Source organism: Anas acuta, chromosome 8 (genome assembly GCF_963932015.1).
Source record: "Anas acuta chromosome 8, bAnaAcu1.1, whole genome shotgun sequence".
In the NCBI taxonomy this organism is placed as follows: Eukaryota; Metazoa; Chordata; class Aves; order Anseriformes; family Anatidae; genus Anas; species Anas acuta.
The window spans coordinates 10,281,777-10,298,576 of record NC_088986.1 but is presented as its reverse complement, the minus strand read 5'-3'; the positions used below and the strand labels follow the sequence as shown (position 1 = coordinate 10,298,576).

Here is a 16,800-nt window from a genome sequence, read left to right as displayed (position 1 = left end):
AAATTAATGAATTTGTAAGAAAAGATAGACAATAAATAAAGCCCCAGATATATTTAGTGGCTTGTCAGGACTCGGGATCCATGTCCTAGTAATAACGCTTCCAACAGCACAGTGCAAGTGTGTACAGAGCCGTGTACGTGCCATGAATTAGAGAAGGAGCCAATAGAGCCACCTACTACGAAAAGCTGCCTGACACACTCCTTGTTAACGTCTTGTCTTCAGTCGCTTGCAAGCTTTCTCAAATTTTAACTGGTAGAAAATTTCTAATGCTAGGTGCCTGCTTTAAGAGCAACACTGGGAAAACTTCAGAGAAAACAGCTCAGCGGCTTCTAAGGCTAAAGAAGAAAAAGTGGCCAGCCTGAGCTTAAACAGTTGGGTGGCCCTTCCCTTGAAAAGCTCTGGTGTTCCAGTTCTTTGGAGAAGAAACAAGCCATTCAGCAAGGGCTGCTGAGTTGTGTCTCAAGAGTGTACTTTTTACTATCTCGCTCCACTACAAATCTTTGAAGAACTGCAGCTTCACGTAATTGTTCAAGACTTCTATTTTTGCTGCAAAAAATTTGGCAGGTTTTATTCTTAAGGAAAGGTTGTTTTGATGGCTCAGCTCCTAGAACTGATCAAATAGCAGGTGACATCTAAGGTCTTCTGTATCATCAAGAGGTACAAGCAAGACACACCAGCCATGATGCTCCACAGCCATGCTGTCATGACTGATCCCAAAAGAAGAGCTTGATCTGTTGTGGTTTTGCAACTTTAAAAAAAATATATTTAAAAGTAAGAGCTCTCAACGGTGCATAGCTCTCAAGAAAAGCATAAAATTGAGGACTCTGCAAGTCGGGCTAGAAGGGGAGAAAGGAGTTCTGAAAACTGGTCTGAATAGGGTTCTTTCGCTGCTTGTGAAAGAACACTGGGCCACAGAAAAAGGATTTGCTCACAAGCAAATTAAGAATGCATGCACAACCTGGGGTGTTTACACACTTGTTAAGTCTTCAAAGTCTTGTTTGTCCTTGTGTACCTCATTGCCCCCACCGTACGTGTTCAGAGCTTATGTTCTATGCTATGATGTTTAACCATAAATCCATCCATCTCTAACTTCTGAATGCTCATCTTCGTGGCCATAGTAATGCTCTTGACAATGCTTTATGTGCCATTATCACTTGGATTGCCTTTTCAAAAACAGGGAGGTTTAGAGCTGTACAAAAGTAAGTGCAAAATGCTTTCGGTCCTGTTAACCTTATTCTTTGCTCCAGAAAATCTTTGTCTAAGCAGCTTTCTTTTAAAAACACATTTCCTCCACTTTCAGACACACACGTAGTCCAACCGTTGGCTTGAGTTTCACTCCTCTCAAACAGTTTGAAGCTATGCTTTCTTATTCGTATTGCTGTAATGCCTCTGAGCTTTAATCAGAGACCAGGACCCACTAAGCTGGCAATAATCAAGCTTCAGCAATTTAACAGATACCATTAAAATAAAATGAGAGGCATGGTATGGGAGCAACTGCATGGCATTTAGTACTTAGCAAAGAAGTAAAGTGGGGATAATAGCTCTGCCCTGCCTTACAGCAGTGTTGTGAGAATAGATACATTAAAGATCACAAAGCACTAAGATATTATAGTAAGAAGGACAAGATAAGCATCTAACCAAATCCTTGAAATCAGTGGGAGTTTTGCCTACTGAAAGGCTTCTGGATGTGATCTCAGAAGGCTAATTCAGTACACAGCACAAGAGGGAAGAATTTCTAGAAGTATTTGTTATCCATCTAAATCAGGTCCGACAGCCAATTGTGAAATTCCCAGCTACAATCTGACTGATGCTGAGTGCCCTTGAAAAAAAGTAGCGGTTTTAATGTTCATATGTAACAAAAATTTAGGGATTGATCCAAAACTCACTGCAGTCACCTGGAGCTTTTCCCTTAACTCTTGTGAGCTTTGGATCGGAGCCTGCACGATTACACGAGTCTAATACTTAATTCTGAGCTGGAAAAAAGCAAGTCACACCCCCACCAGGGAATGTGAGGAAAAACAGAGCATCTGTACCTTTTTGTTTCTTTCACTTTCTGATTGATAATTATACATATATGATATATATATATACACACATTTCACATGATGGTGGTTTCACTAATGTTTATAAATAAATAAATATTCCCATCTACATACCTGGCTTTTTTTTCCCTTTCTGTCCTGGTACCACTTCTGCAGGCTCATGAGTTTTCTTCATCAACATGGACAGAGTAGCATCGTGTGTCCGGAAGAGATCCACAACTTTATATAAATCGACATCTGTGATCAGATCGCAGCTCAATACTAACACATCAGTCTGTCAAAGAAAAAAATAAACCCTTCAGAAATACAAATGACCACATACGGATTAACATTTGATGACTTAGCAATAAATATACCCATAACTTTTTTATTTTTTTTTTAAAAAAAAGCTTGGGGTCTGCCATACTCTGCCAGAAATAGTTACTGGCTTTTACCAGTTCACATTGCTTGAGTCCTGCTGTTACTGAATTAGTTATTTGATTAATGCTTATTTAGCTCTGGGTCATAAAGAATATGTGATCATCTAAATTGCCATCATCTGCTCTTAATGGAAGGAACTGGGACACAGAAGCCATGGCTTTCAAGACTGCCATGAAATTCTGCAGTATTTACGATAGCTACTTTCAGTTATATAATGAAGTAGAAAAGAAATCCTTCTGAAGAAGTCTTTTTAGCTGACTTAGCATCTGACTACAAATCACTGGAAAAGATATTTAAACTATGTTATTTTATCAGGAAAAAAAAAATCAAAGAGTATCTAGGATGTGATTTACTCAGTAATTGCGCAACGATGGTGGGCTAAGTTTAGAAATACATTTCCTAAAACCAGCAATACCCCATATTAAAAAAAAAAAAAAAAAAAGGAAGTTAGGTTCTGTTTAATAACAGGCTTTTATTTAATTTTGATCTCGCAGGATTCCAAAGGGCCTTACAAAGTAAATAAGGGAACTGCTGCACGTATCACAGAAATGTGGTCACATAGCGAGGGAGACACATCAGCTTCATTAACCATGCACACTTCCAATACAGTCTGGCTAAAAACGCTCGCTTTGAAACAATTTTCTGCATTTCCTGTGGGTTGTAGAGTGTACTGCCAAGAATCTACTAGTTTGGTAATTAGCTTCATTGAAATTAATCCTAACATAATATCTCAACTGTGTGGCCTACAAATAACTAGCAAGTTTCAGCTGTATTTTTGTTAATAATCAGCCTTCTAGATATGTCTCAAGAAGACTGTTTCTTTCTTGACATTTAACATTTCCACATCCTGTGCTACCATTTCCTATGGTAAACCTCCTTGCAAAGAGGAACATGGCTTCTAGTTTTGTCTTTTTTTTTTTAAAGACATTATTTAATAAGAAGGATGTTAGAAAAGACTTGGTAAAATCTGAGTTGCTTTTCTCATGGAGGATCAAGAATTCTACTTTTACTTTGAAAGTGTCTTGGTTCAAAAAGCAATAGCTCAGCATTGACCTCTTATTACAAAAAAGGGTTCGCTTTACAGATTTTAATCAAATATCAGGAGATTCCACAACGCAGGTAAAAATAACCAAGGCCTGGTATTTACTGTATTTGTCAGGGTCTGCTACAAGTGCTAGGCCCTTCCACGTGTTTACCAATAAGTCAGTGGAATTCACCATGTCACCAACTATTAGCACCGTTGACCTGGCACGCTGCACAAAAGGTCAAGCTCTTCAGTCCTCATCTGATTTCTCCCCACTTTACAGAGAAACACCTGGTTGCTTTACTGGAGGGAACAATGTGCAGGTTAAGATATTTTACACGTCCAAAACCTACGTTGCATCTCCCCTTTTAACGTATTTTCAGAGTGTGTATTTTATATTACGGTTTTGCCCAGGAGAAGTGCTTTAATTAACACTTCTCTAAAACAAACAACATGTGCACGTTGGGAAAAAAAACAACAAACCACTAACGCAAGCTGCCTCGCACTCTGGAACAGATCTGCACCGACATTCCAGCGTGTACAAAGAAACGAAGAAAAAAATCAACTTGGTATGGAAGTCAGTCTTCCATTTCAAAACTGTGCAGAGTGAAGAAATACATATTAAATGCCCTGAAAAAGCCTGCAAGTTTTTCAGGAATTCCATTTTTATATGAGCACCAATGAGTTAAAGTACTTGCAGAAAAAGCCAAGATGTATCCAGGACCCACATAAAGAGACCTGTACTTTGCAAACCCAGTTTGTAGAAGGAATAGATCTCTGACTTGGCATCTAAATGCATTCACTCTAATGGTGAAAACAGCAACAACAACAAAAGAGACAGACACACCGATGGCCTTATCTTAAGGAGCTATTAGCTGGACTTGTAAAATAAACCTGGTAATTATTTCACGTGTTGCTAAATGCTTGAATCTGTCACTGCAGCAAAATCCCAACCAGCCTTTCCTAGCCGTGAACAGGCTCCTGGTTTTTTTCTCCTCGCTATAGGACAAGCTTTTTGCAAAAACTGAATGCAAGACCCCTGAGGAGCATACGGGAACAGAACCACCAAATGTCTGGTTGCCATCTGTTCTACCCATTTACTCTCCCAATATGTAAATAAACGTCAGTGAGCACAGGGACCAGTGAAACACACAGTTGCTCTGTAAAGCCCACATTTCTGCCTCTCCTCCTGATGAGCAGAGCAGTGGCCTCAGAAGCACGCTGAGAATACACCATGAAAGGCTCTTTTGGGACTTGACAGCCTCCCCTTTGAAACACCACCACCCTCATAAATAAAGCCCTCACTGTCTAATGGATGCACTTTTTTTTCCAGTGTACAACTCCTGAACGAATAAACTAATGGCTGAATGAAAAAATAAACCATCCTAGAACCCACGCAGGAGTGTGTGTTTTTCTTTACTTTTTTAGGGTGGGTGTAGAAGAAAGAAAATAAATGGTAGGACTTGTGGGTTTTTTAAAGTATATACTTCTATACATACCATATAAATACAGGGCACCTTCCCAAGGAGCCACCGATACAAAGGGGTAGGCGCTCACTGCATGCACTCCTGTGCTAACAAGGGATATGTGAACATACTTGACTTCATGAATTATGCAAACACCTAAGTACACACACACACACGCACACCTCTTAATGAAATACATGTAACAATGATTACATCAACCCCAAACTATTATACAAACACACGATAAGAATCAACATGAAGTGATTAAAAAACCCAGCGAGTCCACACCCCGAGCAGAACCACTGCAAAGGAAGCAAAACGCACGCACACGTCTTTACAAACAGCACGCTCAGCGCTCCTTCCAGCTGCGGGGAGGGCAAGGCGGGGGTCCTAAATCAAGGAGGACCATCTAACGGATAGGGCACGAAACAAATGCTTGAAATTTGTCATTTTCCAGCTCTGTTGAGGTCCATGTGTGCTATTTTGTTTGCTGCTTCCATGGCAGAGAGGAGCCCTCATCACAAAGCAGGGCTCTTCTGCAGTAGCTGCCATGCAGAGCACGTGGAAATACCAGGCAAGTGGAATAGGAGGGAACAGCAAGGAATCTGTGGGATGGGGAACGCAAGGAAATGCTGCAATACTGCTCAGGTCTAGGGATAGCAGCTCCAGCACGCTGGCATCACGCTTTTTGTGGGCATCAGAACAGCCACAGGAAATAGGAGGAGAATGTGCCACTGTCCTGGAAGTCACCCTGGCCTCAGTAACCCCACTGAACCTCAGATTTGGGATTTACGCATTCAGTTTGGAATTCAGACTCAGCTTCTCATCGAGGGAGAGAAAGGAGCTACTGCGGAGGTGAGTTCATCCCACCCACGCTGTGAGCTCTGCGGAGGCGTTTCACCGCCCCTGCTGACCGCCGTGGGAGCCCTGGGCTTCCAGCTGAGCCTCTGCTGAACACCCACTGCTCGGCCAAGGACGGAATCGCTCCAAGCTCCAGGTCTCAGCTCTGCCTCCCTGGGTAACAGCGCTGCACCGTCAGACACGTGCTCCAGAGCTGCGAGGTGAGATAACTTGCATGCTCAGCCTGGCTACATGCAACGCTAACAGAAAACATCAAGGGACTCATATATAAAACAGAAAAGCTGCAGAGAGAAAGAACTCAAACCCAACATGTCAACAATTACGCTAAGCCCAGCACAATATGGAACATCTAAAAACAAAAACAAAACCAAAAAGCAGAATGTTTCAAGAGCTCAGTTCAAGACAGCCAATTTAAAAATAGAAAACATGTTTTCAATGGAACTAATTCATACCATAGATCAAAAGATGGAGGCAATTATATGGTGTAATATACCAGCATAAATAAAAAGCCTTGGACTTTCTCACACCCTGCGTACAAAGGCAACGCTAAAAACTCTTTTATATTCAGCAACGACTGCTAGATCCCTTCTGTTCAAACAGGAGATATCAAGGTTACCACAGATAGCTGGCAGCAAACGCTGACTTTTTAATGGTATTCACTATGCCTTTTCTGTCAAGTATAGACAAGGGCAGGACCTTGTAGCCTAAACTGCTGAGGGCCTCAAAAACTGCAGACTAGAAAAATGAGAAAACATGTGTTGCAAGGAAATCTCTAATTTGAACAAAATCAGCCTCAAGAGTTAGAGGAAAACAAATGTCAGATTGCATTATAAACACAAGAGAGGCAACGTATCCACGAGCAGAACCAGCTTCTAACAGACCCCAAGACAGGCACAACATTGAGGTGAAATGCTCAAAGTTTCCAGCGGCGCAGCATTACAGCTGAGGCTTGGACAGGAAAAGGAGAAAAATCAAGAGATGAGATAGACTTTGTCCCTCTGCTCAGCCGAAGTTAACACATGCACAAACAGGGAACTTTGCATCACTTCCTGTGGCGCTCACCATACAACAAGGGGGAGAGGAACAAGTTATAATTACTGCTGGAATTAGGACTGAGAGTTTTAAACACAATAGCCTGGAACTTCACCCATATGTTGCATTAACAGCGGGGTTTGTGCGTAATACTTTTATTATTCTAAAGAGTGGAAAGGGGAAGAACAGTTTGGCTGTGGGCAAACATTCTGCCTGCTTGCTCGCATGCTCCAGGCCAAGCCAGAGGTACCTCCCAGCAATCGCATTACTCACCACTCTTCAGATCAGAAAAAAACTTACATCCAAGCCTTTAGAGAACCCCTTTTTATCTCAGCTTCCATGAAGAGTCCTCCAATTTCCACACCTGTGACCTCTTTGAAGCTCTATGGCTGTTGATGTAACTGGAGCAGGGAACCTCTTTTTTTTTTTGTTGTTCTTTTTTTTTTGATGTCTGGAGGATCTTGTTAACCACCAACTGAAATGACCGCCTTTGGCTGGGAATTCCCACTCTGCTTTTGTAATGTCCTTGATAGCAAGATTCAGAAGAAAAGCATGATTTAGTGCTTTGTTAGCACACACGAAGCATTTACCTGCTGTGTGTTTACCCAGCAGGCTTGCTGTAGGCTTGCACCTTCATAACCCTAAGGATCTAGGGCAGGGGAAGCACAGTGTCCTTCAGTCTGAAATCCAGCAGCAAAAGGAAGGATTTTTTAATTATTTTTTTAAAGAAAGTAGTAAAGTGGAAGAGACCTAAAACACACACCAAAAAAATCAAAACCAAAAAACAACACACAACATAAACCAACCAACCAAAAAACCAACAGATAAGTCTAATGCAGGAGCCAAGGGAGTCTCTTCTCATTTCTTGGATGGCCCCAAATTCATCAGGTGAGGATACCTAAAGGCAATGTGAATGCCTTCACACACACAACCTGTCAGCATCACTGTTTATCTTCCCAAGGAAAGCTGGAAGAAAGATGCCAGGAGCTGGGGAGGAGCCTTCACCCCAGTCCTATCACACGGCTCATCCAGCGCGCTGTATCTGATGGGATCCTACAACAAAAACACCATTTTACGTTATCTCTCTATCTCAAGAGCTGCCATCCAAAATCAATATTTTTTTAATTTACATATATATAAGCTAGGAACAGGAAAGATATTCAAGCCCTGAAGGCATCCTGTCTCCTCCCAGGAGGAAGTCTCCTTACCTATTGCTGAAACTGACACGTGGGGTGGAAGAGGGTAATTTACAGTTATCAGCAACTAAAAGCACAAGTTAAGCTCATGAACTTGTGTTCATCTCTAATTAAGAAAGTTTTCAAAGCAGGGACACTTAGGGAACAGTAAACCTTCTGTTCTAGACACAAGCTTTGCAATCCATCTTCCCTTCTGGTTCCAACTGTTACAATTTTTTGCTACTCACACACAACTCCCAAAATCATTTTTCCAGCTCCCACCTGCAACCACACCATCCTTTCCACCAGTCGCCCTTTTTCTGTCACACAAAGCAGGATTTGTTTACCTGCTTTTTAACAGCCTGCCTCTTTCATCCCTGTTCATTTCCCAAATCTTCTGCCTTAGAACAACAGAGGATGTTCTCTGTCACTTACTTGTGTTTCCCAGGAGAGGTAGGTTTATGCTCTGCCAGGCTAACCTCTAACCCAAGACATGTTCTGCATTCACCTGCAAGCTACCAGAGCATTTGGCATTAAGATCTTTTGTGAGAAGCCTGCTACTGCTACACCTACAGAAAATTGACAGCCGCCAGGCAATCAGTGTGCTGGGACACCAGAGTTCAGACACTGGCACACAAACTGCTCTTTATAATCCCTCATTTGTCTGAAGCCAACCATCACCTCCTGTGTTTATGTCCAAATTCTAAGCATGGCACAGAAGAAACTGCTTTCTGCCACCAAAAGCAAGGCATCCAGAATATGTGCTCTGCCACTCATGAGAACCACATGTGCTAAAGCTCAGGGAAGCATCCCATAACCCAGGCCTTCCAGTTCATGAAGGGTGAGCCTGGCAAGCCGGATTCTCTCCTCAATCTGCTGCACCAACAGATCCCTTCTTCACAGGCAGAACTTCCAAAACTAATGGTGCTCTCCTCGTCACTCCTGTTCCTGGAAGGAAGGTTTCCAGCACTACCTGGACGGCGGCACTGTCAGACCCGCTGCACGGCTGCTCTTGGACTCTGCCTCCCATGAACAGCAAGGAGAACGCCGCAGCCGGGCTCCAAGCTCCACAGCAGCGGCGCAGCAGGCTTGCTGCCAAAGCCCAGAGCTCAAGCCCAGGCTTAACACTTAATGCAAGCAGAGCCTTAGGCAGTCAGGTGCTGTAGTCATCCAAACAATAATAATAAAAAGTAGTCCTAATGGAGCTCAACTGGCTCAACTTATTGAGGAGAAAGACAGCCCTTGCCCACAGCCCGCAGTTACCTAAGCAGCAGAAGATCCCGGCAGCACAACAAGAAGCAGGCACGGCTGGTTTAAGGGCTCGAAAGCAGCGTCCAGCTTGGAACTAAAAGGAAGGGTGTTTTAAGAGTGACAATAAATGCCATCTGGAATAGGTTACCAAGGAGTGTAATAGACTCTTCAGCAACAAGAAGCTGTGAATGAAGGCTTGCTATCTTTCAGAAACGCACTAAGTCATCCATACGTTTTGGGGCTAACAGCCCTACTTATGGTGTGCAAAGTCCTTTATAGACTAGGGGATCAAAACAGATCTCTGCAGTCTCAAAACCAGATTACAAATGAAAACCAAGACACATACAGCACACGTCCTCAGGAATCATTCTGCCATCCCATGGCTAGTATCAGCATGATATTAAAAATGGTACAAAACGCTCTTTCCACAGCCAAGCCAACTCAGTACACAACACTCAGCGTCCAGTCTGCTCTAAGAGAAAACCCAAATGCTAATCTGCTTCGCAAAACACAGGCTCAGCAGAACCAGCCCCTTTGAAACCCAGCTCAATGGCACTGTCACTCCTTCCAGCCTGCACAGAACTGAACGTCCACATGCAGTGAGATCTTTTTAGCTTTGTTGAAACGCTTTCTTTTTTTCCCATAAAAAACTAGTCACAGAATGTTATGTAAAAATGCTATGCTTTGAATCCTAGATTTCTATAAAACCTCCTATCCAATGCCATTTTCTCCTCTAGCACCTCTGCAATTATGGGTCTGCAGCACCTGGTGTGAGAAACACATTATGAAAACTTGAAAATCTCCACTTTTAGCATCCAGAATTTCAACCACCTTCCCAAAGGAGCTAACAGAAGTTCTATTACAGAAGAATGCCTAAACTTGCTTCAAGAAAGTCTGAATACATGATTGTTATTCCCTTTTCAGAAAGAAAAAAAAAAAAAAAAGAAGAAAACCTACTTAACTTACATGGGTTTCCCAGTTAACATAAGATGACAAAAATGCAGAATCAAGTTCTAGGCATCCTACAAGTCCACCGATCTTCACCATGGCTTTCAACAACATAAACAGTGCTGAGCTTTTTTTTTTCTGCCAAAGCGACAGCCTCTGGGGAAGGAGGTATTGCTCCTGTTATCAAGATTACACTACTGTACCAGGCTGCAAAAACAGACACAGGAAAAAGCCCTCTGACTGTGACTCAATGGGTTGACATTTGGCATCTCTTCCCTTCCACACTTGCCAATAACTGGAACTACACACTTGGGTTAACACGTGAAATTGTGTTTGATCTAAACAATTCCATTTTGTCTTCCCAGGGATGAGTACTCACTAATGAATGTCACCTTCAACAGAGTAACTGCGACAGATGTAGAGCCCACAGCTGCCATGAAAGGCTCCATGCTTTTATGAGGGAAGGGCTGGTAAGATCCCAAACCTCTCCAGAATGATTCCACACAACTCAAAATCATCCAGGCTCAAAACAAAGGAAAAAGGCTGCAGACAATAAGGAAGGAATGACTTCCAGATAAGTGTGTAAATGGTAAGTGAATGTCTCCTTGGAGGTATCACCCTACCTGAAGCTGGAGCTGCCTTCTCATGGGGATGAGCCAAGGAGAGTGGAAATAAGACAAAAATAAGAGCACCAGACCAGATGGTGACTAACATTCAACACAAGACCAGCACCGAGGAACACCAACCAGAGCCCAACACATCTCACTCTCTCTTTGGAGTCCAAGGCGATGTCTTCATGCCCCCATCCAGGCACGGGGCACAGTTTGTGTCTTCAGGGCTCAGACATGGAGGGGATTTGGCTTTTCCTCTGACAGCACCAAGGAAAGACAGCAGCTGAAGGATACAGACTCCCCACTGTATAATAACACCTTATTCTCTCTTTGGACATAAGATGCACAAATCCATTTCCCAGGGACTCAGCATTTCTTTGATTATTCATCACAGAACAGCTCCTGAAAACTATAAACCTGAGTATGACTTACCAATATAAAAGGCTTCCTATGCCTGATGAGTTGATAATGAAGAACCATTTGCCTTCGTGTGTCCATCTCTAATGGGCACATGAAGACAAAGAAAAGCATTAAAAAGTGCACACTGGCGTTTGGCACTATGTATACTCTAGCTATAATTTTCCTTCAACACATAGCACAGTGAATTATTTACACAAGACTGTATATACTTTAAATAGTGGAAAATGAAGGATGATTTACGAAAAAAGAACACTGACTTCTATTTACTGCCACAAAACAAGAACTAGTGGTAGCAGCTCATACAGAACAGGGAAAGATATTTAGCAGAATGCTTTTAAAGAAATTATTTCAGTTATACACACGTGCAAAGAGCTTACTGTGCCTGTAACTAAAACACACTGAGTTTGTGTGATTCATCAGAAACCACGTAGGGTCTAACTGAAGACGTACACTGCAATACGGGAGAAATTCCAACAAACTTCCACAGGGAAACAGGAGGCATCGGTCGACAGAAGGAGCACAGGCCTAGAGGACAGGACATGCAGTGAGAGATGCAACAAATAAAGCTGAGGGGCATCTCAGGCCTGTCAGCAGCTCTTCTTGCAAAACATCTAAGGTCTTCGCCTTTTTTCTTCTGCCTGCGTGTACAATGGCAGGCATCCTCCTTAGCTGACAATGCGCAGAACAGAAAACGCCCTAATAACCACTCTTGATGCTAACCTTCAGAGCTAATTGCCTCATTCAAACTTCTGGTGTTTTAACCCCAATCCATTGTAAACCCTGGCAGCAAAATAATTAATTTAATTAGCTACATACTTCTAAAGCTGAGTAACTTTAAAAAAAACACCCAAAAACCCAACAACTGTTGAACCCTTTAACTCTCATCCTGCCAGGAAAAATAAAGATCAGAGCAAAGGCCCGAACCCATTCATCAAGCACGCAGTCAGGCTGTGCTATATCATTCCCCCCAGCAACACTGCCAGCCTGAGCACCTGCCAGTATAGCTGTATTTTTTTTTCCCCCACTAAAACAATCAGCTGTGCTTTGGGAATGGGACTTGGGCGTGCAATCCATAATTAATTTTGCCTAGCACTTCAGTGGTGGTAGCTTTCAATCACGCTCATTGACTGAAAGAGAGGTAGAAATGGGAACAAGATGCTGCATACCCAGCGAGCTGCCATCTGATTCAGCTGCTTTTCCCACCCAGCGCTAAGGCCATTGTGAAAGGGAGAATCAAAAAAGCATCAAGAGAGCAACTTTTATTTGTGTTTGAGACACTCAAGTAAACAGCATTTTCTGTCCAGCCTGCTGAAAAAAAAATGATGAAATTCTTTTTACTATTTTGAAATAGATGAACAGAATAGTTAGTTAAGTCACGGGGAGAGAGATTAATTCCTTTTTTTTTTGTTTCTTTTTTAATTTCCACTGACAGTACAAAAAATGCATAACTATATATTATGGGGACTGAGGTTTTTCTTTCCACGCTCACCAAGCTCTGCTTGGCCGTACCAAAAGGATTCAGATTCCACCTTCCAGCCGTTACAGCGAGCTTACTTACATCATGTGTTTGGAAAGGAGATTTTTCAACAGAGGAAGTGAAGCGCTTAGCCATGCCGTCCAAGACTACACGGATCAGTGACCCTCAGCAGCATACAGACCACCACCGTGACATCACACTTTCCACAACATGGCTCCCAAAGATGCGCATACCAGGAGAATCTGGAGTTTCAGCCTTTGTTTATTTGTTCAAAGAAAGTTGGTTTTTCGTCTTCTTTTGGTAGCTTTTTCGGGTTTGTTTTGCTTTGCTTTTTAAGAGCTGTATTACTTTCAAATCTTCCTTTTTGAAGCTGAGAAAACCAGGTGGACCACCTGAGATGAAACATTTCACATGCAAGCACTCACCAGCGACAGTAGCAGAAGCCACACTGATTAGTTCCCAGCATATTAGTCAGGGCTTCCATTAACACAACTAAGGACTCATCAAGGAAGGAAAATGTGAACTTGTTCCATTGCTGCTACTCTGCTGGAACACCGCATTTTAATCATTGGCTGGAGCATAGCTGAGTGACAGGAGGGAGAAAAATGCTTAACAGAAGATGAAAATAATATAGACTCGCTGCAGACAAACGCTCGATCCAGGCACACCCAATCCACAGTTTGAAACATTCAGGATTTAACCAGGTTTCCCAACCTGCTGCCTGAAGAGGCCCCAGCCTGAGCAGCGGCACCAGACAGCTGCTGCGTGGGTCTGGTAAAATTTGGCAGACCAGTAAAAAGGCCAAATATTAAAGAGGCCGAAGTTTTAGAGGAACTGACCTGTGAACTACAGCAACAACCCACGCTTTTTTTTTTTTTTTTGGTCAACAGTAACCTGCAAGCCACAGAAAGGTCTGCAGCAGTTTGAAGAATGTTACGAGCAGAAGGTCACAGAAATAGAGTTCTCAAAAAGGTTTTCTGAGTCAGAGTTTAGCCTCCTGCCATTCCAGGTATCACATTACTTTGTTTATTTAACAAAAAGAAAAAAAAGCTTCTCATTCCAGTATAAAAGCAGGGGGATTTTTTTGTCTTGATTACCCGCCCTGGCAGACTGTTCCATAATCCCATTCTGCTCTGATTGACGAAAACCTTCCCGCAATGTTCAGCCTTCTCACACAGCCATTTTAAACTCAATTATATTCCACTTTGAATACCTTATCTCCTTCTCTAGTTTGTTCAGTGTTTGATGCTTTTGAGTTCCACACTTCCACAGTATTCCAGGCAAAAATCTTCCCTATGCCTTAAATAAATTAATTTCTCATTGTTATCACAGAACACCTTACCTGATACATTCTATTCTTGCATTTACTTTTCCCTCCTCCACCACAGTGGCTGCTCACCATCATCTCATTTTAACTAGTTCATTCTGAGATGTCATGACTTATTTTTGGGCTCCTCGTTGAATTTCTCATTAGTAATCCCCAAAATCCTGAGTTGTGTGTCACCAACCAGAGTCTTGACACTATTAGTGTGCTGCAGGCCATGAGCCATGTATTTTTCATACTCATCCTGCGTATCATCCAAAGGAGGTCTACTGAACTGTGAGAGAAGCCTTTCAAGAAGCCAAACAGATGGAGACTTAAAACTGGACTGAAGAATTCACACAGCAATGTTCTAGAGAGAATGGCTCCACAAAAAAAAAAAGCCTTGACGGACACACCAGAAGCCCTTAACATTAGGACTTGGAAAAAAGAAGTGTGTTCACCAACACCAGCTACAGAGGAGAAGCCTTCCTGACAGAGCTAGGGGATTACGTTACATAAAATGTCAAGAGACATCAAAAGAAGTTAACTTTTTAGAAGGCAGTCTACTGCCCCCAATTACAAAAAAAATCACAACTGAAAGATGAGCTGCCTACAAAATAAAACTGCATCATCATCTACTGCGTGCAGCAGACAGCACTTGCATCTCTTCTCTTGGTAGAAAGCCTATCAGGTAACACCACTGAAACCATAAGGACTTTTACTAATTTCCCTATGACTCAGATTGAACTCATCTGAATGCTCCAGCCAGCATTGCCTACCAATGAAAATCAGAAATGAGGACTGGAGATAGTTACTGAAGAGAAAGCAATTACACATGATTAAAAAACACACACAAAACCCATGCTTCTTTACAGAGACATCCCTGCCCCCCCCACAAGCACACTGCTCCTGACAGTTAGCAAGCTTTGGATGCTAAATAAAAACAAATAACAGGAAGATGAAAGTTATCAAATTACACCTGAGCACCTGCTGTCACACCTGTAACGTCATTCTTAGTTTACAGCAGCGTGTTGACAAAAGAGTAAGAGAGGTGGAAAACCCTACTTCCTGAAGGAGGGATGTTGATTTCCATTTCAGACAAAAATAGCTTCTTTTACACCTATGTTAACTCAAGTTTTGATTTCAAGCACTCACTAACAGGTCAAGAATATTCTTTAATGCAAATAACAGATTAAGACAAGGCTCCAACCAAAGCAGGAGACTACAACATTTGCCTTTCAGAGACAGAGGAAAGCACAGATTTGGAACCTAAGGATACAACTGCTTTATTTGTTGCTTGTACAATAGATCTACCAGAGTTGCTTGGTTCAACATAGCTCTCCATTACCCTCAAAATGATCAAATCAAGGGTGTTTTCCAGTACTTAACACAGCTTTACAAAACCTGATGGGCACACAGCAGAAGACATCCATGGTATTGTCTCTTTCTGTGTCCTGTAAGCCTTGCTGGATTTGTCTCACTTCCATGTTGGGGGTGAGGCAATAACTCAGAGAGTAGTGAAGTTTTCACTATGTAAATGACCTCAGAATTACTCTGGTGTAACTGCATGTGTGAACAACCAAAAGAAAAATGGAAGTTAGAGAAGACATGGAAATCAATGTTCCTGTAAGTTCCTCAGCTACACAGGCTCATCTTCCAGAAGATGAGATCTCCCTGGGTACCACCCTTTCGCCAAGGCCCCCACCCGGGACAGGGGAGCTCCCTGTTCCTGACCAGGGAAGGTCATCCATCTTTCATCCCAACCCGGAGGCATGGAAAGCTGGTTTGTTTCTCTGTTTAACCCGTTTAAGCTCTCCCACTGGCATAGATTATGAGGTGACAGAGACCTGTAAACACCCCTATGGTGGTAAAACTGCAGTTTCGACAAAAGCATTACTATAGTACCATCAACTGTCCGTCTACAGATTGTGTACCACTATTTCCAACCCAGTATGTAAACAAGAAAATAATTAAGCCTTTACAGTTTTACCATCAGTTTCATATTTCAAACGGCTACCCACTGTCAGTCCTGAAAAAGATTAGCAGTAAACTAGGAGCTTAAAGGGTAAAGGAAATAAAAGTGACAGTGAAATCAAAGGTATCAAAAAAAAGAGAGGAAATTGAAACAGTAGCTCTGGAAGCTGCCAGCAGGTACAGTTACTGTAGCAGGATTCTGAAGCCAAGGGCATCCTAAGGAAACACTAGGATTGTCCACAGGAAAAGCAATGAAAAGATATGATTGTAAACAAACTGTTGTCATATCCTTACATAAAAGGAAACACATTAAATATACATGAGAAACTCCCCTCCACACAGTTTCAATTTGTATTTAACCTCCTGTCCTGCTGGCCTCTTCAAGGTGGGGAAACTGAGCACGCAATATGCACACAGGAAAGAAAGATGACCTTGCACACAAAGCCATGAGAGATTTGAGAAAGATGTCCAGCTTACAGCGCTGTTATGAATTTCTTTGCTTATCCTAGGAAAGTTACTTCATCTCTTTAATCCTCAGTTCTCAGTCCTAGAGTTGTGCAGACAAACTTATCAGTGGTGTTCATTATTCAGACACCAGAACTGAGTAATTCAAAATAACACCAACAAAAAAACACCACGACACAAGTCAGTTAAAGAACTCCTGGTAAAGAACAGGCCAGTCTGACACCTAGGCCTAATAACCCAATGAGCGGAACTTACTGAACCAGGTTCTCTGTTGTTCATTACTTTTAAAAAAAAAAATGGCTTTAGGAATCAAGTTCAGCACATTATCTTT

The 16,800-nt window shown here is 42.2% G+C and overlaps 1 protein-coding gene across 1 annotated transcript in view; it reads right to left on the bottom strand.

The window, feature by feature from the left end:
• Nucleotides 1–16,800, bottom strand: part of EIF2B3 (eukaryotic translation initiation factor 2B subunit gamma) — a 94,541-nt gene that overhangs the window by 72,986 nt on the left and 4,755 nt on the right. Inside the window, exon 4 of the mRNA XM_068691365.1 lies at nt 2,157–2,316. Coding sequence (XP_068547466.1) covers nt 2,157–2,316 — 160 coding nt within the window. The remainder of the gene's footprint in view (nt 1–2,156; nt 2,317–16,800) is intronic.